We start from the raw sequence: 22,426 nt of genomic DNA on the forward strand, positions 1-22,426 counted from the left end.
GATTTCTCGGGCTCTACACCCACGAGGTGCATGGGAAGTACAGGGAGCCAGATGTTTGCAGGTGCTTGCTAACAACCCCCTCCCCGCAGCAAGATGGCAGGTCTTCCCACGTGACAATCTAAGGAGGCAGGGACGTGACAAAGGAAGTATGTGGTCGGTTCTCAGTGGAAAGCCCGTGTGACTCCCCGTCAACTGAACACGGTAGCCTTTGGGCTCGTCTTCCCGGTAGCAGGAGTGCAGCTCAGGGGCTGCAAGCCAAGCCGGGAAGGCAGAGGAAAGCCTAGCTGCCACCATTTGTGACACTGAGCTGTTAGAGGAAACAGCTCGATTTCCCCAACACTGTGTGCACACGGTTTATCACGTACCTATGTTTGGGGCCCCTGAGTGGGCACTCTTCATACACCGGTCAATGGAAATTCATTCCACCAAAATGGCTCAACTGCTCCTTCACCAGTATGTTCAAAACACGGGCAAGTCGCCGACCAAGAGCTGAGAAAGGGGAGGGATGATGGCTGAGAGCTGGGAGGGTCCACACGCTCACGGAACAGTGCGGGCAACTGTAGCAAACCCCTTGGTGGAAAATCGTCATCTCCTCCCTGCAGTTATCCCTGAGAAGAGGAGTGACTGGCAGGCAGGGGAAGGGAAAGTAGAATAGATTATAAATTAATTGGTACAGAGAGCAAATCCCAGAAGCTGCCTATTAGTTTCCAGCAGGTAAGATGGATACGCATTATCCTGGCTCTTTTCTGAGCAATTTCCCGCCCGGGGCACTGGGAGCTGCTATCACTGCAGAACCAGGGCCAGCCGTGGAAAATCCTTGGTGAGGGCAGCTTCCTGCCTGCCGTTCCCTAAGGCCCAGCAGTACCGAGCCCTCCACCAGCCTGGTCACTCCTCTCTGGCCTCCAGGAGGCTGGCAGGGAATCTTGGTAAGAGTCTGGGTGGCCGTTGCTTTCCATCCTAGATCATCGTATCGTAACAGAAACTCCTGATGAAAAGTCTGTGAGACTTAAAAGCCTAACTCACCACTTATGTAATTTGGGGTATAAGGAAAACAGCAGGAGGTCTTTTGAGCATCTCTTAGAACATTACAGAAAAATAACCCCACCTTCGTAAGACCAAGCCTTGGTACCTCTACTGCACAAAGCAGAATAAGTCCAAGATGGCATGAAAGGTTGTAATACACACTATCCTGTCCATCATAACTATGTCACTTTACATGACCCAGTGGGTGTTTAAAATAAGCATTAGAACATAAAGAAAAACTTTCTTGTCAACAAAACCAAAAGACAACCGACAGAATGGGAGAAGATATTTGCAAATGACATATCAGATAAAGGGCTAGTATCCAAAATCTATAAAGAACTCATCAAACTCAACACCCAAAGAACAAAGAATCCAATCAAGAAATGGGCAGAAGACATGAACAGACATTTTTCCAAAGAAGACATCCAAATGGCCAACAGACACATGAAAAAGTGTTCAACATCGCTCGGCATCAGGGAAATCCAAATCAAAACCTCAATGAGATACCACCTCACACCAGTCAGAATGGCTAAAATTAATAAGTCAGGAAATGACAGATGTTGGCGGGGATGTGGAGAAAGTTGGTGGGAATGCAAGCTGGTGCAGCCACTCTGGAAAACAGTATGGAGGTTCCTCAAAAAGTTGAAAATAGAGCTACCATACGATCCAGCAATTGCACTACTGGGTATTTACCCCAAAGATACAAATGTAGGGATCCAAAGGGGTATGTGCACCCTGATGCTTATAGCAGCAATGTCCACAATAGCCAAACTATGGAAAGAGCCAAGATGTCTATCAATAAATGAATGGATAAAGATGATGTGGTATACACACACACACACACACACACACACACACACACACAGGAATATTATGCAGCCATCAAAAGGAATGAGATCTTGCCATTTGCAACGACATGGATAGAACTGGAGAATGTTATGCTGAGCGAAATAAGTCAATCAGAGAAAGACAAGTATCATATGACCTCACTGATATGAGGAGTTCTTAATCTCAGGAAACAAACTGAGGGTTGCTGGAGGGGTGGGGGGTGGGAGGGATGGGGTGGCTGGGTGATAGACACTGGGGAGGGTATGTGCTATGGTGAGCGCTGTGAATTGTGCAAGACTGTTGAATCACAGATCTGTACCTCTGAAACAAATAATACATTATATGTTTAAAAAAAAAAAAAGAAGAAGAAGAAGAAGATAGCAGGAGGGGAAGAAAAAAAAAGGAAAAGAAACACTTTCTTTATAAGGAAAATATTACAGTTTAGAGGAAAAATTTCTAGAATTTTTACATCTATGATAATGAAATTATATGCTATATTGTATTCCTGTGGGTATATCATCAGCACCTCCATAATAAACGTTTATTTTACAGCTCTAAAAACACAGATGCTTTAAAAAACAAAACAAAGCAAAACAAAAAACCCCATCTAGAAACACAGACTTATTGTTGTCCTAAGCTAATAAAAGTAGTAATGCCCCAGTGCCCTTTAACGAAAAAGCTTTCAGGGGCGCCTGGCTGGCTCAGTAGGTTAAGCGTCTGCCTTTGGCTCAGGTCATGATCCCAGGGTCCTGGTATCTAGTTCCGCGTTGGGCTCCCTGTTCAGCAAGGAGCCTGCTTCTCCCCTGCTTGTACTCCCTCTCTCTCTCAAGTAAATAAAATCTTAAAAAAAAATAAAAAGGAAAAACTTTCAAACAAAATAAGAACTTTTGGTAGGGATTAGAGAAGATGGGAACTTCCACATATAAAAGAATAGAACTAACCCACAGTAATCAAGATTTTGATTAATTACACAGGAGCTTATTCAGTTGAACAGGAATACTCACTTGGAAATCAAACTCCCATATCATCCCCGGGGGGAGCATTTCTGGAAATTTCCCTCTCACCACAAGTTTTTATCTTCCAATATAGACAAAAGGCAAAATAAACCAGGACCCACGGCAGACAGAGGAAGAGGAGTCCTGGCTGGGACAGCACTAAGAGGGCCTGGATGTCGCATTTCCAGGAGCCCCACTGGATGAGGGCTTCCACCAGAACCCTCCTCCCACTCAACAAGAGCCCTCACGGACAGTTAGCTTACCTCCCCACCCCATCAAAACCAAAACAAAACCAAGAAAAAAACATACCTTAAGGCTTTAGTTTCCCATTGAAAGCAGGCAAATCATCCAATTGTAAATTCTAACAATGGAAAAACAAATCTACTTGCTAGCTGGCAAAACCAGTACTCTTTAATGAGAACATGCTCTATGCTCCACAATCTCAACAGGAATACCCATTGTTCAATGTGCTATATAATCAACTTCCCTATGCACAGGCAAACATGCATTGTTTCTACAAAAGAGGGATTATACTCTACACTTTTATTATCTGTTTTTAAATACCCAGTGTTACTGCAACCATTTTACAAGTTGGTTCAAACAATTCCAATGGCTACATAATATTAAATCAAAAGAACATATTATCATTTATTTCATCATTTTCCTATAGGACACTCAGATTGTGTCCCATGTAATTTTGTATTTATTTATATGATTATTTGATGAACGTTTGACTCAACAGATTGCAAACATTTCTGTTTGTATTTTGTGACCATTATATTCTCATTACATACCCATACTTGAAATATGCTAGGTAGACTATAGCATCAGATGAATAAATGAATGAACCTAGCCTTTGTTCCTTGCTTCGTATCAGCCTCATTCAGAAAACATTCCTGATCCATCTCAGCTACACACAGCATTCCATCTCTCTTCTGAAATGCCCAGTAGTTCTTTTTTTGTAACAACATTGCAGAGAAAAGAGAAAAAAATACTATTTGGTGAGCACGGTTACAGACACTGCGATAATCATATTCAAGAAGAAAGTCTGTGCCAAAAAAGGTTGCACCTCTGGCAAAGGACACGCCGAAAACCTACCAATAAATTTTCCAGAACTTTTCAGTGGCCTCACCAAGCAGTCAGACTGGAAAAAGCTCAGGCCCCACCCTGAAAGAGATCTCTGAGCCCTACACCTGGGGACGGTCTGAAAGGACAGTGGCCAGGAGCACCCTACAGCTCAAGAGGATCTGCCATTGTGGCTGAAGCCGGGCCAGGGAGGTGTAAGCTCACCTTTCTAGCTCCTCTACGAATTTAGGCACATGGTAGCTACCCAATAAATATAGTTGTTTGACAAATACTTATTATACATATTATTATAGCTTCTAACATCCCATCAGGAGTCAAAACATTAACTACTTGGATACATTAATTGGTACATTAATAGAAAAGGACTGGGCTAGGGAGAGAGGCTCTCCAACTCAACAAGTAAACTTTAAATATACAAAAGATGTTCAGCCTAAAGTCATCAGTCCACATTTGCTCTCTAACTCAGAAGGTTTTGGTGTGAGGCAGAAGAGCAGGTTTAAAACTGGAAGATGCTCCTCCAAAAGCTGTAACATCAAGGCGGCCAACTTGCATGCCAAAGGGCTTACAAGACACCATCCCTCCTGTAAATAGGATTCCATACACCCTTAGTGTTTCTAACATCGGACAGCTTCATTTTTCTTTCACATTTTCAAGGCAGTATTTGTACTCAGGACCATGTCCTGCTGCGAAGATTGGAGACAAATTAATTCACAAGGAGCTCTGAAAAGTGCTATACAAAGTGGCTGGTTGTCTCATCTCTCATACGACTGAATTATCCATTTAAGACACACAGTATAACCAACTTCAAAAGAATGGCAAATCTGGGACTCTGGCACCCCCAGATCTGAGCCACGGGAGCCACAGAGTACTGGGTAGAGAGCACTAGCTAGGATAGGAGCTCTGCCACTCGCCCCCTCCGTGCTATCAACAAGCTGCTTACCCTCCCTCAGCATTCACTTCCCAATTTGCTAAATGGACATCCGTGGCTAAAATGAATTAGGAAGGCAGAGAAAGTCTTTGGACAACATACAGCAAGTGCTGTTACTTGTCAGTGTTAATATCATTGCTGAATAATCTGCTCAAGGCAGTGACAACCCTATATTATCTAAGACAAACACACATGAGACCCATTCAAATCAGTAATCACCTCCTACAGTTCATCATCAAAAGAAACTCAGAAAGTAAGATAGTAAGTGCTTACCCATTAATACTTGTGTTTCTTTCTACAGAACCATCTCCCCTCACCACAAACATGGCAGAGGGAGGGAGAGAAGCAGGGGAAGGGAGAAAGGCTCCAAGTACAGGTAATCTCTGAAGTTTCACCAGGTATAGGTCGAGGGGCTGGCCTCTCCACTCCCCAGAGGGCCCCTGGCAATCCCATCAACTTGACCATCACAGTTATTTTGTCCTCCATGCTTCTGAATGCCGTGGGAGTGCCAGGCAGCTTTAACGCCACAGCACTTTGCACACCTCCATCCTCCATTGGACAAAGTCCTCTGAGCCGGCCAGGCCATACACATACAGCTGGGAAAAGGTGATTCAGCCTAAGGCTCCACCACCATTGCTGGTACTGGGGGGGGGGGGGGGGGTTAGGAGACCACAGGGAAAAAGTAGGAGAGCTGTGTTCAGGTGGTAGTCTTCATCTCCTGACTAGGCAGAGACTTACAGTCCCTTTGTCTATTCTGCTGGCTTCCACCCAGACTCCTCGTCCTCAGGCCACTGATTTACTGTCTTAGAGAACAAAATAAAGGTGGGAATGACAGTACTCTGCTGTTTGGGTTGACAGAGACGCTAGCCTCTACCTCACAGGATGGAGAAGGACAACACCGTTGGTGGGATCAGCTGTAGGCAGGGACTTCATTATGACAGAATGCCCTCCAGCACCTAGGGTGTCTTAGTAGCCCAAAGCCAGCAGATGGTCATTAATTCTTGATGCTTCAGGCCCATCACTGAGTCGTGGATCTCTTCCTACTTGTAGCCCATGGACAGCATTAACTCAGGCTGCCGGGGATCCTTGTAGTCAGGGAGAGCTCAATGTATAGCAGCTTCAGTTCCTCTTCAGGGCCCATGTTTATCCACGGGTCTCTCATGATTTCCTCTAAAATGCCTTGTCACTGTGGTTGTGGATCAGGAATTTCTTAAGCAGGTTTTCAGTGTCTATGGACATGAAGAAAGAAAAGTCGTGTATTCCACACGATACCCATTCCCACAGTCTTTGAATTCCGATCCCTCAAAAGGCAGGAAACTGATGACCATCATAAAAAGGGATGACTTCAATGCTCCACACATCCACGGAGGTGGCATAATAATTATGGCTCCATAAGAATTCCAGGGAATAAGGTGGTGTCTGCCACAGAAGGTATTCAGCTTATTGACGATGGTGAACACGTCATACCAAAGCCAATCCGCAACCTGGACATCAAAAAAGCAGGTTCTCTGGCTCTAGGTCCCTGTGGACAATACGCTTCTGGTGGAAGCAGCACTGTACCATGGACATTCTCCAGAAAAATTTGCTACAAGCCTCTTTCTCATGTGGCCATGGTGCACTAGATAATCAAACATCCGCTAGCATATATCCTGACCAGGTAGAATGTTCGTGGGTCAAGATCATCTCAAACGGTTTCACATTATTAGGGTAATTAAAGACCTTCATGCTTTGGACTTCAAGGAATAGTCTCTGGAAGCTGTAAAATCTCTGCTGACTCCTATTAATGACCTTCACAGCCACTTTTGTTCCATAATGTGCCGAGTCAACATGACCTTGATAAAGCTGCCCTGCCCAATGGTCTTAAGGAGCTGGTAACTGTCGATATGCATGTCCGCATCAGTATGGATTGCTGCAAAGCTCTGCAGCATGGTAACTTGCTAACTACACCAACAATACTAGCTACCAATATCAACTAAAAACAAAAGAAAAAATAATAAAGAAAAAATTGGAAAAACATAAAAAAGAAAAGAGAATTGAAAAAAATAAGGAAAATCTTTAAAAAATGAGAACAAATGAAAGTAAAAGAATTTAAAAAAGGGAATACCTTTAAAGAATTACAGAATAAGAATATGAAAAAAAAAAAAAGAGAGAGAAAAAGAACAAACAAAATAGACAAAAGCCAAAAAGGCAAAAAGCTAACTGTGGTCAACATCCCTAAGGTCACCAAAAATCTGCTTCTTCCGTAAAAGAACCCAAGCCTTTGGCAGAGCCACGGACTCCTGCAGGTACTTAGAGTTCCCTAACAATGGTTCCTTATGAGGTCATAGCAAGAAATGCACCAATCATGAATGGGGATAATCCACAGTGCTTTCTTTCTCACATTTGTCTCAAGACTGCCCCCCTGGAGGGGGAGTACCCCAAAAGATGTTTTTGTTTATCTAGTTGATAGCCATCAATATTAACTTTATGAAAATTTAAAACAACTAGGATGTTTCAGTGGCCCTTTCATTTCCAGTTTGAAAAGCTATAATAATGCTTGGCTTTTAAAGAGCTCATATGTCTACACTTAATATATTCAATTCTTTTTTTCTTTAAGCTCTGAGTGATCTCAAAATGATGCCACAATAACCGGCAGGATGATACTCTAATGAAAATTTCTGTGGCATAAGACACAATAAGGTGCATTATTAATATACAGAAAGTCAAAGGGAACAAGACTTTCACTATATTTTCATTTGTTATTTGCAGTTTTGCCCAGAGTCTTTGGAAATTCCTATCTGAGCCAGAGACCTTGCTATGTCCATTTCAGTAATCTTTAAATGCAGAGGTTGCAGCTGTGGGTTGAGAAAGTTACTCGCTTTTCTAAGCCAACAAGCCAGAAAACTCCATGTCTGTATTATTCAGCAGGGGTGCAGGCATGGGTGCTGGGTGCTGGGCATGGCACCTGTGCCTCAGGGGAGGGAAGTGAGAAGCCCCTTCATTTATTCCTTCTCTGTCCTCCTCCTATTTTCTGTACATCCAAGTTTCTGACCTGTATCATTTTCCTCCTCTCTGAAGAACTTCTAACACTTCTTGACAGGCATATTTACTAGTGGAAAGTTCCTTCAATTTTTATTTGTCTGTGAAATTCTTTCTTTCTACTTCACTTTTGCGGGGTAATTTTACTAGATAAAGGCATGCCTTGAAGATATTGTGAGTTTAGTTCCAGACTACCACAATAAAGTGAATCTTGTTATAAAATGAGTCAAATGCATTTTTGGGTTTTCCACTGCATAAAAAAGCTATGTTTACATTATATTGTAGTCTCTTAAGTGTCTAATAGCATTATGTCTGAAAAACAATGTACATGACCTATTTAAAAAAGACTTTATTGCTAAAACAAAACAAAACAAAAAAACACTGACCTTCATCTGATCTTTCAGCAAGTCCTAATCTCTTTGCTGGTGGAGGGTCTTATCTCCATGTTGATGGCTGCTGATTGTTCAGGGGGGTGGCTGTTGAAGGTGGGGTGGCTGTGGCAATTTCTGAAATAAGACATCGATGAAGTCAGCCACACCTATTGACTCCTTTCCAGAACAATTTCTCTGTAGCTTGTGATGCTGTCTGATAGCATTTTACCTACAGAACTTCTTTCAAATTGGAGTCCATTCTCTCACCCCCTGCCGCTGCTTGATCAACTAAGTTACATCATATTCTAAGTCCTCTGTTGCCTTCTCAACAGTCTTCACGGTATCTTCCTCGGAGTAGATGCCATGTCAGGAAACCACTTTCTTTGTTCATCTGTACGAAGCAATTCCTCATCCATTCAAGTTTATTGTGAGATGGCAGCAATTCAGCCCCATCTTCAGGCTCTACTTCTAATTCTAGTTTTCTTGCTGTTTCCACTACATCTGCAGTTCCTTCCTCCGCTGGAGTCCTGAGTCCTCAAAGTCAGCCATGAAGGTGGGAATCAACTTCTTCCAAACTCCTGCTCCTGTGGATATTTTGACCTCTTCCCATGAATCACCAGTGTCCTGAATCTAGAAAGGTGAATCGTTTCCAGAAAGTTTTCAGTTGACTTTGCCCAGCTCCATCAGAGGAATCACTATCTGGCAGCTCTAGCCTTATGAAACATATTTCTTAAATAATAAGACTTGAAAGTTGAAATGACTCCTTGATTCGTTTGCCACAAAATGGATGCTGTGTTAGCAGGCATGAAGACAACATTCATCTTATTGGACATCTCCATCAGAGGTCCTGGGTGACCAGGTACATTGTCAATGAGCAGGAATATTTTGAAGGCAATCTTTTTTTTTTTTTTTTTTTTTCCCTGAACAGTAGTTCTCAACAGTGGGCTTTAAATTTAAATATTCAGTAAACCATGTTGTCAACAGATGTGCTACCATCCAGGTTTTGTTGTTCCATTTAGAGCACAGGCGGAATAGTTTAGCATAATTCTTAAGAGCCCAGGGTTCTGAAATGGCAAATGAGCATTGGCTTCAACTTCAAGTCACCAGCTGCATTAGCCCCTAACAAGAGAGTCAGCCTATCCTTTGAAGCATTGAAGGCAGGAGCTGACTTCTCTCTAGCTATGAAAGTCCTAGATGGCATCTTCCAATAGAAGGCTGTTTTGTCTACACTAAAAACCTGCTGTTTAGTGCAGCCACCTTCATTAATTACCTTAGCTAGATCTTTCAGATAACCTACTGCAATTTCTACCTTAGCCCTGCTACTTCACCTTGCACTTTGATATTACAAATATGGGTTCTTTCCTTAAACTTCACGAACCAACGTCTGTTAACTTCAAACTTTTCTCCAGCAAATTCCTTACCTCTCTCAGCCTTCACAGAGTTGAACAGAGTTAGGACCTGGGTCTGGCTTAAGGGAATGTTGTGGCTGGCTTAATCTTCTATCCAGACCACTAAAACTTTCTCCATATCAGTTATCAGGCTGTTTTTGCTTTCTTATTCATGTGTTCACCTGAGTAGCACTTTTAATTTCTTTTAAGAACCTTTCCTTTGCATTCACAACTTGGCTAACTGTTTGGTGCAAGTGGCCCAGCTTTTGGCCTGTCTCGGCATTCGACATGCCTTCATCACTAAGCTTAATCATTTCTAGCTTTTGATTTAAGGTGAGGGATGTGCCACCTTTCCTTTCAGTTGAACACTTAGAAGCCACGATAGGGTGACCGGCCTACTTTCAATATTGTTGTGTCTCAGGGAATAGAGAGGTCAACGGAGAGGGGGGGAACAGCTGGTCAGTGGAGCAACCAGAATATATACAGTATTTATCAATTCAGTTCACCTTCTTACATAGGCACAGTTTGTGGCACCTCAAAATAATTACAAGAATAACTTCAAAGATCACTGGTCACAGATCACCAAAACAAATACAATAATCATGGAAAAGTTTGAAATATTGTGAAGATTAGAAAATGTGACACAGAAACATGAAGAGAAAATGCTGTTAGAAAAATGGCACTGAGAGACTTGTTTGATGCAGGATTGCCACAAACCTAAAATTTGCAAAACACACAACATCTGCAAAATTCAGTAAAGCAAAGCACAATAAAATGAGATATGCTTGTACAGACTTTTAGGTTGGTTGTTTTTCTGATTTTTTTTACATGGTTCCTGAATAAAATCTGATGTAATTCTTATCCTTGAGCTTATATGGGTAAGGTGTTTACATCCTCTGGCTTTACTCAAGATTTTCTCTTTCTTTAGTTTTCTGCAGTTTTAATATGATCTATCTATGTGCAGATTTTTTGCAATTTGCCTGCATAGTGTTCTCTGAGCTTCCTGAATTTGTGGTTTGATGTCTATCATCCATTTGGGAAAATTGCTCAGCCATTATCACTTCAAAAATTTCTTTTTTTCCTCTTTCTTCTCCTTTTGGTATTACCAATACCCACATTTTATATTTTAATTGTCCTACAGTTCTTAAACATTCTGTTCTGGTATTTTTTATTCTTTTTTCCTTTTGTGGAAGTTTCTCTTGATGAATCTACATATTCATTGACTGTTTCCTTGGCCCAGTCCAGCCTACGGGTGAACCAAAAGCCAATTTTCATTTCTGTTACAGTGTTTCTCATTTCTAGCATTAATTTTGATTCTTCCCGGAGTTTCCATCTCTCTGCTTACATCTATCTGTTCTTGAATTTTGTCCACTTTTTCTATTAGAACCCTTAGCGTATTATACTTATTTTAAATGCTCAGTCTGACGATTCAAAAATCTCTTCCCTGACTGTGGTTCTGATGCTTCATTTGTCTCTTTAAACTGTTTTTCCTTTTAGCATGCCTTGTAATTTTTTGTTAAAAGGCAGGCGTGATGTATTGTGTTAAAGGAACTGAGGCCTTTAGTGTGAGGTTTTATGTGTATCTGGCTAGGAGGTAGGCTATGTTTACTGTTAGTTTTAGGCGTCAAGAGGCTAAAACTTCTTCTACTGTCCCTGTTTTAGTCTTCCCTGTTGCCTTTGGCTTTCTCTTACATAGGGTCTGAGTCTTGCTGTTGATAATCCCTTGTTTATTATCCAGGTCCATGACTGATGTGGTGGTAAGGTGTTGGAGGAAGGGAAGCCCTCTATAGTGCTTTGATTAGGTCTCAGTCTTTTAGGGAGACTGTGCCCCTGGACTGTGACTTTCAAGTGTGACTCACCTTTCTTTTCCCCGCCTCAAGTGAGACCAAAAGTGTAGAAGGAGCTGGAATTGGGTACTTCCCATCCCCCAACTCAGTTAGTTACATTCTGGTAAACTCCAGGTCTGTTAAAGCTTTAGTAAAATAGTTCCTTTTAGGGCAGGCTTTTGTTAAGGAGAACAGAATGCTCTGGATATATTTCAAAATGGTTTCTTTTCCCCTCCCACTGCCAGAAACAGGAGAGGATTTCTCAGAGACTCTGGTGGGGCTCCTGGAAGTAAAATTCAGGAAAGCATAAAGCCCTTCCCCCACCAGTATAGGGCCCGAGTAGTTTTGAACTCTCAGGTTTGTGCACATCAAGCCTCTAGCAATTCACCTGTTATAGTTTAACTGTTCCTACCAGTCCTGGTGGGGGCAGGGGGAGAAGGGCGGGTCAGGGAAGGGGGGCTCTCCTCCAGGACTTCTGCTTCGGGTAAACTGTGATTCTTGGTATGCACTCTTCTCTCCATGTCTTGGGGCAGCAGTTTGCCCCTGTAACCTTGATTCCCTGATGGATCTGAGAAGAGTCATTGGTTTTCAAGTTGCTGAGCTTATTTTCTCATTGTCAGGACAGGGATGTGGACATCTAAGGTCTTTACATGTTGTCCCATTAATTTTTTAGTTTACTAATGTGTCATTTTGGTGATACTGCAGTCCTATTTACAATGTTCAAAACTACAGAAATCTATGTTTATTTCAAGTATTTTGCTTATAACATGCTACATGGAAATACTGTTTGCACACAGGAAAAACACCCTCAGCACATACGAGTGTTCAGAAACGTAGCTAATCCTTCCCAAGGTGCCACTCACCCTAGATGAATAATCTTGCACAGTACATCGGACATTTAAAAATCTCTCTGTTTGGATTACAACGATCTTTTCTTTATAAATAACTTCTAAAGCCAGATGTCAGCCAACACGAATACAGCTCCAAGAGTCAGTGAAGGCTGCCAGTTAAGCGTCTGGATAGCCACCAGCACCCCTCTCCGTAATGAAGCCCTAGCAGATGACAGAATGAGCACCAGCAGTATACCCTGCTTTACATCCCGTGCACAACTCATTTGTTGATGCCCTGCAAGGTGGCAGGAGGCAAATGGTTTCATTCCACATGAAGCAGGTTCCTATATGGTTGTTTATCATGGTCATTTGCCTCTGAACATGCATTTATAACCAGCCCATCACAAATGTGTTAGGTATTCGGGTGCCCTCTGTTCCCCTCTTCTCTAAAAATCATTCTACTCTTTAGAAACAAAACAAATTCTTTTCAGAATAATACACTGCCAACAATATATCTTGATGCTTTGGAAAACACATGTTTTGTTACTGGTATATCATTCTTTCTTTGAAACATGGGGAGAGCTATTACTTCACCGCAAATACTTAATGTTAAGGTCTTACTATTTTTCAAATTGTGGACTGTTTTTTTTTTTTCTCCAAATTATATTTTCATAATTTCTCTCAGCTCCATCTTCTCACCAGGAAATGAATTTCCCATCTAACTCTATTATAATTTCTGGCTTGAAAACTTATTTACCTAGGTAAATCTATAATGGATATCATTTATATATAATTTATGACTTTAGAATCACATTCATGTCAACAGACCAAAATGTCACACATAGGGTTTGATTTCACTATGGGGTTCTGCAGGTGCTGTGTGCACGGAAAGAGATGAGACAACTATTCACAAAAGCTGTGGTAAGGGGGACAGGTCAGACAGCACATGTATACAAACAAATACCTTGTGTGACATTGTCCAGCATTATGTAGGGGTCTTAACCCTTTTTAATGCTTTACCAGGATTCTCATAACAATATTAGTTAATTCTCTAATATCCAGGCAGGCTGTTTCTTAACCCAAAATATTATTCCTAAAATCCAAGTCACTTAAACGAACATAGAAACCTTACATTATGAAAGATTCCTAAAGCACCTCTTTTCAAAGCCAAGAACCCATTAGCAAAATTATCAACCACCAATTATCTCCACCCACAATTTGCCAGCTTTGTCATTTCAGATTTCTGTATATCAGATTTTCTTGAAATAGAGCACAACTGAACTTCTGTTACATAGATTGTACTTCTTTCTCAAAGAAATCCAGATTGCTATATAAAATTTGCCTCAAAAATTCTCCAAAAATGTTTTGGATAAAAGTAATATAAATTCAGGGGCGCCTGGATGGCTCAGTTGGTTAAGCGACTGCCTTCGGCTCAGGTCATGATCCTGGAGTCCCAGGATCGAGTCCCGCATCGGGCTCCCTGCTCAGCAGGGAGTCTGCTTCTCCCTCTCCCGCTCCCCCCTCTTGTGCTCTGTCTCTAAAATAAATAAATAAAATCTTTTAAAAAAAAAAAAAGTAATATAAATTCCATGGGGCGGCTGGGTGGCTCAGTCGTTAAGCGTCTGCCTTTGGCTCAGGTCATGATCCCAGAGTCCTGGGATACAGCCCACCTCAGGCTCCCTGCTCCCTCTCTCCCCTGCTCCCTCTCTCCCCTGCTCGTGCTCTATCTCTCACTATCTCTCGCTCTCAAATAAAATCTTTTTTTTAAAAAAACTAATATAAATCCCCAATTCAATTATATGAAAGAGTAATAAAATTTATATTTACCCAACTATGAAAACCGAAGCTCTTTAGATGCCACTGAGCCATGGTGGCCACCAGGACTCCCATGGATCACAAGTATGGGGAGAATCCCCCTTACTAGATCTCTTAATGCATATGAGGATATGCAAGATCATTAATCATTACAGAAAAGACATCCACTCAAACTGCAGAGGAAGAAGATACAAGCTCTACCTGAGGAGAAATCAGACTAGAGGCAGTTGATCAAATGAGGTCGGTGCTTAGCAAAGAACCTTCAGAAACTGCTGAAGGGGGCGCCTGGGTGGCTCAGTCGGTTAAGCGACTGCCTTCGGCTCAGGTCATGATCCTGGAGTCCCGGGATCGAGTCCCGCATCGGGCTCCCTGCTCAGCGGGGAGTCTGCTTCTCCCTCTGACCCTCCCCTCTCTCATGTGCTCTCTCTCTCTCTCTCTCTCTCTCATTCTGTCTCAAATAAATAAATAAAATCTTTAAAAAAAAAAAAAAAAGAAACTGCTGAAGGTTCAGAAACACGGACCTTCAGAAACTGCTTTGGATGTTCCCAAATTTTGCTACACATGGAAATCTGGGAAGCCTTATAATTTCCAATGCCTCGGCACACCCCATCCCAATTAAGTCACAGTGCCTGGAGGTGGGAGCCAGTTATCCCAGTATTTTTTAATTCCCAGGTGATTCCAAAATCAGCCAAGTTTGGGGAAGCAACGCTTTCCTCTCCAGATTCACCTCTTAAGATTCTCTAACTCCCACCCACAAACTAGCCTCCCTGAACCATTTTGTTTTTCAATACCTTCTCATGCTTACCTATACCCAAGGCTTTGCTGAGGCTGTTTCCTGTGAACACTCCACCCTCATTAAGGCTTATACAAATCTACTTCCCAGAAGAGTTCCCTGTACTTAACAGTAGAGTCCTTAAAAAATTCCCTATCAGAAATTATCTTCTCAGGAAGCCTGGGTGGCTCAGTCAGTTGAGCATCCAACTCTTGCTTTTGACTCAGGTCATGATCTCAGGGTCATGGGATCAAGCCCCAAGTGGGGCTCTGCACTCAGTGGGGAGTCTGCTTGAGATTCTCTTCCTCTCTCTCTCTCACTCTCTCTTCTTCCCTCCCTCCCTCGCTTCTTCCCCTCCTCACCCGGAATCCTCAAATCTGGGTTAAAGACCGTGTCCTCTGGCAACTTGTGCTTCCGCTATTATAACACTGAATACAAGGTGTCAGGTCTGCCTGTTGATCAGACAGCAACCCCATTAAATGCCAAGTTCTCTGGGAGCCAGGGGCATGTCCTCCTTGGTAACCACACATCCCTGAAAGGAAGCATCAGACGGAAGCTCCTAAGGAAAGGGGCTATGCCTTCACTGTTGAACACCTGTCTCCAGCACATCCAGCACTGGCACCTATTAGGCTCTCCATTTTGACTCAAGACCAGGTTGGATCCCTTAAAAATAAGAAATCAATAGTTGGCACTGCAGTCTTGAAATTTTGAGAGATGGCTCTTTAGGAAATAATAGCCCAGAACAGGGGAGGGGCAAGAAAAAAAGTGCCCCACACTTTCTAGCACATCCTGGGAATTACCCTACTTTTCAAAACCCTCCTCGATGAGCACATTCTCAGCAACTACAGAAATGAGTCAAATCTTTATGCCTTGGTTCTTCCTGCTGTGGTACTATAATATTGTTCACCATCGTTAACGTCTTTTCTAGGTTGGCAATATTGCCCTCCAATGTCAAACACTAAAAACACTAAGTGTTAAAGACAATGCCCAGGGCTATTAGGAAGCATAATTGAGAATGTAAAAAAAAAAAAAAAAAGTCTCTAAACATAAAAAAATACCATACAAATATAAGTTATGAGACTTACAGATTAATAGCAAGCAAAGCCCAAAATAAATTCTTATTAAAATTTTTATACTTTAATTTCTGGGGATACATGAATGCCTTGAATAAAACTGCATCACTCTGAATTGAAGGCACATTCACAAGGACTGCAGCTTCATTCATAATCTGAATTGCTTCCAGAAGATGGTCCCAAGCCATTTGCTTTTTTCTAAATTTATCTATAAGTCTCAGACATCGCACACATCTAAAAAGCTCATTAGTAGTACAAGAACTTTGTGTACCTAAATTTGGTTTGTGGATGAATATGTTTACTGCATAAAACCCATAAACACTCAGAAGATCTTATGATGCACGGAAAGTTATTTAAACTAACTTTTAGCCCCAAAGAAACATATAGTAGGTAAATTTACATGGGGCCAGAGTGGAGATATATTATTATGGATCAGAAATGCATTACAGGGGCGCCTGGGTGGCTCAGTCGTTAAGCGTCTGCCTTCGGCTCAGGTCATGATTCCAGGTCCTGGGATCAAGCCCCACATCGGGCTCCCTGCTCGACGGGAAGCCTGCTTCTCCCTCTCCCACTCCCCCTGCTTGTGTTCCCTCTCTCGCTGTGTCTCTCTGTCAAATAAATAAATCTTAAAAAAAAAAAAGAAAGAAAGAAATGCATTACAGTTATGAAAGAAAGCAGTCTGTGGGTGGCTTTTGTCTCTTTATGACAGCGAGATCCAATCAGGAGCCCCTAGTCCCCATCACTTACAAACCTTAGTTTCTTACCCACTCTCCATGCCCATGCTTAAAAAAGAGGCTCATGGTCCTCTTCTTAGCTAATTAAACCACCAAGATCAAAAAATGAAAAGGTCTTGGGGCACCTGGGTGGCTCAGTCGTTAAGCGTCTGCCTTCTGCTCAGGTCATGATCCCACAGTCCTGGGATCGAGCCCCACATTGGGCTCCCTGCTGGGGAAGCCTGCTTCTCCCTCTCCCGCTCCCCCTGCTTATATTCCCTCTCTCACTGTGTCTCTCTCTGTCAAATAAATAAAATCTTTAAAAAAAAACTGAAAAGGTCTCAATTTTAAGAGAGTTTCATATATCTGAAGAGGACAGGATAAACAAAGTAAGTTGATCTCAGTCTAATACCACAATCTATGAATAAAGAAAATGTTAGAGGATTTTTTTCTAAGTAACATTTATTAGGGAGTATAGATGCGTGTGTGTTTTAGAGAAAGAAAGCCCTATACTCTCATACTCAGATAATCCCTGTTGAGTTAAAAATAATAAAACAGACCACACACACATACATACACATAATTCAAATGGGATCCCTCCTCAATCTCCACTTCAGTTACTTTGTCACTTTTCCTACAACTGTTAATGTTTCCTATGATCCTTTTTGGAAGACTGGGGGATTTATTTAATCTATCTATAAAACATATTCTTTCTGATTATTTCTACAAACAGGGTCACAGACCACACCTTGTTTTTCATCAAATAGCAACATACACTGGAATGTTTTCTCTGTCAGCCCATGATACATCCTCCTCACTCTCTGGACAGCCATTTAGGGGTGCCAGGATTTACCTGACCAGTGCCACACTGAGGCGCTCTGTCCCCAGGTTTCTGCTATAGCAAATGATGCTGGAATAAGTATCCTTGCCCACGTATCTTAGCAAATCATCCTAAGTTCAGATGGAAGGTAATTTTTTAAAGGTGAGATTTCTAGGGAAAAGGGCATATGCATTCTATTTTGATATTGTCTATGGATCTCATGTTTTTATGGTGAAAGTTTCCATTTGCCCAAACTCTCGTGAGCACTTAGAATTTTATTTTTTTGCCAAACTGTCCAAATATAATACCTCATTAACATACCTGCTAATAATTATTATCTGCAAGGCTGCACATCTCATTTATTTTTTTTTAAAGATTTATTTATTTATTTGAGAGAGCGAGAATGAGAGAGAGAGAGAGAGAGAGTACATGACGGGGGGAGGGTTAGAGGGAGAAGCAGGCTCCTCGCTGAGCAGGGAGCCCGATGTGGGACTCGATCCAGGGACTCCAGGATCATGACCTGAGCCGAAGGCAGTCACCTAACCAACTGAGCCACCCAGGCGCCCCATCTCATTTATTTTTTTAGCAGCATTTGTATATTTTTTCTTAAACTACCAATTCACACATACACATACACACACAACCTATTGGATTAATAGTCTTTTTATTACTTGCATCTTATGAATTCTTTTAAAATTAAGATTGTTAACTTTCTTGTCTTTCTGTCAACTGTTTTCTTGGCTATGTGTGCTACAAATGTACAGCTTAGAGAAAGGTCTTCACCATTCTGAAATTAAAAATAAATCCACCATTTTCTTAGAGTTGTACTGTTTCACATTTTCACGCTTAAATCTTTGATCTATATCTGGAATTCCCCAACCCGGTAAAGAGTGAAAGAGGAAAACTGCATTTTGTTTAATCTCATTTCCCTGAACATATAAATTATTGGACAAATCTATTTTCTACAGCGATCTGAAAATCATCACTGTCATCATCTAATTTCAGGTCCATTTCAGGTTTACTTCTGGATACTATTTTGTTCCATTGATATGTTTATCTATTTCTTCTTCCACAGCAAGAAGTTTAAATTGTCCAGTTCCAGCGTTTAAGTAATTATAGCTTCATGATGTACCTTAACATCCAGTAGGTCTAGTTGCTGCTCATTCATTATCTTTTTTAGAATTTCCCAGGTTTTTCCTCACATTTTTAGTTCTACAGAGGAATTCTGTATCATTTCATTAACTCCTACCCTGAACAACAACAAAAATCCTACTGCTCTTTTGAATTGGGAAAGCACTGATTTTATGAATTTCCAGAGAAATGACCACTTTCAATATCAAGCCTTCCTTTCTATACTCTTCCTTTAACCCTTCTATCATATCCCTTTGGTTTTAAAGTTTTCATCTAAAAGTCTTCATATTTCTTATTTCAAGTTTATTCATAGTTGTTGTAAAAAAAAAAAAAAACTATTTATATCTTGTTGGATAGGTGATATGCACAAACACTACAAAATTCCAAAGATACAAAGAGATATATATTGAAAAGTAAGGCCTCCTCCACTCTTGTCCCCAGCCATCCAGATTTCTTCCCTCGAGATTCATTTCAAATCTGAAGCAGGATGTAAATCATTTTGTTGTTAAGAAATTAGGATGACCTCTCTTTAAAATATAAAATATGCTCAAGGCTAAAAAGAATCTTGCACACTCCAGGTCTGAAAGGTCCTGCTACTGTCAGTCAGCCTGGAGTCCTCCTTCTCCTTCCATCTGCCACATCTGATCCACCAGTAGGTCCTATTGTGTCTCCCCCAGCTTCATCCACTCCTCTCCTAATTCAGCAAGACTACAGAAGCTGAGAAGGCAGAGGCCTGACTTCATGTCTCACTGTTTCTCCTGCACATAGCACAGTGACTAGTAGAGAATGTTAACGATGCACCACTGCCCCTTGCACAGAAAGTGCTCGATGTAGGGCTGGATGTTAGAGTAGTGGTCACAGCTGGGGCTACTGAAGGGTGGTCTGCAGATGCCTGGTGCCAGCCCGTGGTAAGGTAAGGACAGAAAGGGAGAGGAAGCACACAAATCCTTTTGGAACAATGAGGCATTGTTGTCACATTCTTCCAGTAATTCATGTTTCTCATAATTTACAAACATATCCATCAACAACAGATTAGAAATAAAAAATTATGGTCCTTTGCCACAGATGGTTTAAGATGCAGGGGCATGTAAGCCCCTATCATCCCTAGCCTACCCTGGCAGGCACCCAAGGGGAGTCACTGATCTCCCCTGCCCCCCTCCAATCCACTTCCACAGAACCACATACCTGCAGCTCAAACCCTTCAGCACCTGCCCTCAGCACTCTCCAGGACCTACAAATATCCGCATCCCTGGGCTCCTTCCTGCTTCTGTGACTTCACCCAGATCTTTCCTGTCAACATCCAGAGGCCCTGGCTCTGTCTGCCTTCCCAGGACACAGTGCTCTCTTTCTGCCTTGGGGCCATTGTATGGGCCACTCTCTCAGCTAGGAATACCTGGCCTAGGAGACAATAAACTCAGGAAAGAATTAATGGAAAAACAATTTTGTAGCAGTCTATTTTTAAAAAGTGAAAAAATTCTCACATCCATGCTCCATTTTTTTGATAAAAATAAAAATCTCACATTCTCCCTTTACTTCAATCCTTTTTTTTAAAGATTTTCTTTATTTTTAAGTACTCTCTAAACCCAACGTGGGGCTCGATCCCACAACCCCAAGACCAAGAGTCACACACTCTACCGACTAAGCTGGCCTGCCCCCCACCCTTTACTTCAGTCTTAAAAGATTCTCCTCTCTTGAAGCCAAGTGGGAGGGTGAGTGCTTGCCTGCCACTAGGGTAAGGCAGAAGCTAAAACACAAAGTAGGGTCCTGCCAAGATCAAGCCTGCAGGCAACTCTGTGGTCCTAACCATACTTACCCCACCAAGATCCCCACAGGCACCACCCTTCCCTACTCACCACAACACTAAGCTAAGCTGAGGTAATTCATAAAACAGGAAATCAACTAGTTAACAAATACACGCCAAAATGCTCAAACTCACTGCTAAGCAAAGAATTAAAAACTCAGTGCTACTTTTTTTTTTTTTAAGATTTTATTTATTTATTTGACAGAGAGAGACACAGCAAGAGAGGGAACACAAGCAGGGGGAGTGGGAGAGGGAGAAGCAGGCCTCCCGCCGAGCAGGGAGCCCGATGCGGGGCTTGATCCCAGGACCCTGGGATCATGACCTGAGCCGAAGGCAGACGCTAAATGACTGAGCCACCCAGGTGCCCCCAGTGCTATTTCTTACACATCAAGTTAACAAAGCTTAAACAGCAGTAATACCCAATGTTAATGTGTAGCCTGTGGTTAGTTTGGCATTACTAGTATCAACTTGTTGAAAATAATATATATAACATACAACATAAAACTCTGTGTGTGTGTGTGTGTGTGTGTAACATCAAAATGTTTAATCTTTTTTGACCAGCAATTCAGCTCTGGGAAAATACCCTAAAGAACTAATCCTAGGGGTGCCTGGGTGGCTCAGTCAGTTAAGCGTCTGCCTTCGGCTCAGGTCATAATCCCGGGGTCCTGGAATCGAGCCCCACATGGGGCTCCCTGCTCAGCGGGGAGCCTGCTTCTCCCTCTCCCTGTGTTCTCTCTCTCTCTCTCAAGGAAATAAATAAAATCTTAAAAAAAAAAAAAAAAAAACTAATACTAAATACATACCAAACTTCATGCACAAAAAGTTCACTAGATGATAATCTGCAATTGGGAAAATATCGGAGCTGTGCCAATCAATGATTCTCAAAGGAAAGAGGGATCCAGTCACTACTGACTGAAAAGACAATCCACTCAGGTGTGTCTCCATGACTGAGGGGCAGCACAAAACCCCACTGATGAAAAAGGGCTGAGCCTATGGTCCAGAAACTGACAAAATAAACAATTATTTCAATAAATGCCTCTCAAAAAATTAGGTTTTTGTAAAGGAAATTATATAACAAGGAAAAACATATGTATTCAATAGAAAGAAAAAAATGTTTTCAAAAATAGCCTAATTACTGGGGCACCTGGGTGGCACAATCAGTTAAGCGTCTCTTAGTTTTGGCTCAGGCCATGATCTCAGGGTCATGCGATCGAGCCCCATGACGGGCTCCATGCTCAGCGCAGAGTCAGCTTAAGACTCTCTCTCCCTCTGCCCCTCCTCCCTGCATTCTCTTTCTCTAAAATAAAAACAAAACAAAAAAACAGCAGCCTAATTATAACCACATAAAAATTATGTAGAGAACGGGAATGAAAGAAAATTCTGAAATGTTATACGTGGCTTGCATTCAAGCGGAAGGAACTTGGGTTTTCTCTCTTCTTTCAGTTTTTCCTTATTTTCTAAATTTTTGAGAACAAACTTAATAGTTCCTATCACGGAAAAAAAAAAGTTAATCCCTTTGAGACCAAATAAAGTAAAAAAAATGCCTACCTCAGCAAGCTGTAGCAAAATGTTTATCAACAGCAGTCAGTAAGACTCTTCTAACTTCTTTTTACTGTGTAACCATATTACTGGTTACTGCACAGAAGGCAGTATGGAGCTAGTTTAGTGGGATGCAGACAAAAATCATCTTTCCACTAGCCACAGATCCGATTAACGAGATTATCTTTATGCTCTCCCAGGGAGAAAGTGGTTTACACACTGAGACAGTTTGAAACCCTGGCACCATACATAAAATAAGCTATTCAGTCATACCAAGGACAAACATTTCTACTCCAAAGTTATAGAAACATAGTCAAAGCCCTCCAAAATGTAAATACCCATAAATTCCAAACCCGATTACCCAATAGCTATAACTACTGACAGCTGATGTAGTTAACATCCATTTCCAGAGGCCTTGAGCCACCTCGGACTGGGCAGGCTGTAGTCATTCACAAATCATTCAAATCCC

The 22,426-nt window shown here is 41.7% G+C and overlaps 1 protein-coding gene across 18 annotated transcripts in view; it reads right to left on the reverse strand.

The window, feature by feature from the left end:
* The window catches only part of FARS2 (phenylalanyl-tRNA synthetase 2, mitochondrial), a 617,893-nt gene that overhangs the window by 533,948 nt on the left and 61,519 nt on the right, over positions 1 to 22,426 (reverse strand). For 2 of the 18 annotated variants that reach the window (XM_064597215.1, XM_064597214.1), the window contains exon 4: positions 8,265 to 8,384. The exons of 14 other annotated variants lie outside the window; for them this stretch is intronic. Coding sequence is in view for 2 of the 4 variants with exons in the window: in XM_064597226.1 (XP_064453296.1) it covers positions 5,134 to 5,137 (4 nt within the window). In the remaining 2 variants the exon portion in view is untranslated. Of the gene's footprint in view, positions 1 to 5,133; positions 5,361 to 8,264; positions 8,385 to 22,426 lie in introns of those variants that run through there. 2 more of the 18 variants (XM_064597226.1, XM_064597229.1) reach the window with 2 other exon arrangements.

The sequence above is a fragment of the Mirounga angustirostris genome, unplaced genomic scaffold (genome assembly GCF_029215605.1).
Source record: "Mirounga angustirostris isolate CCGP_5_RB_7025 unplaced genomic scaffold, mMirAng1.0.hap1 SCAF_8, whole genome shotgun sequence".
In the NCBI taxonomy this organism is placed as follows: domain Eukaryota; kingdom Metazoa; phylum Chordata; class Mammalia; order Carnivora; family Phocidae; genus Mirounga; species Mirounga angustirostris.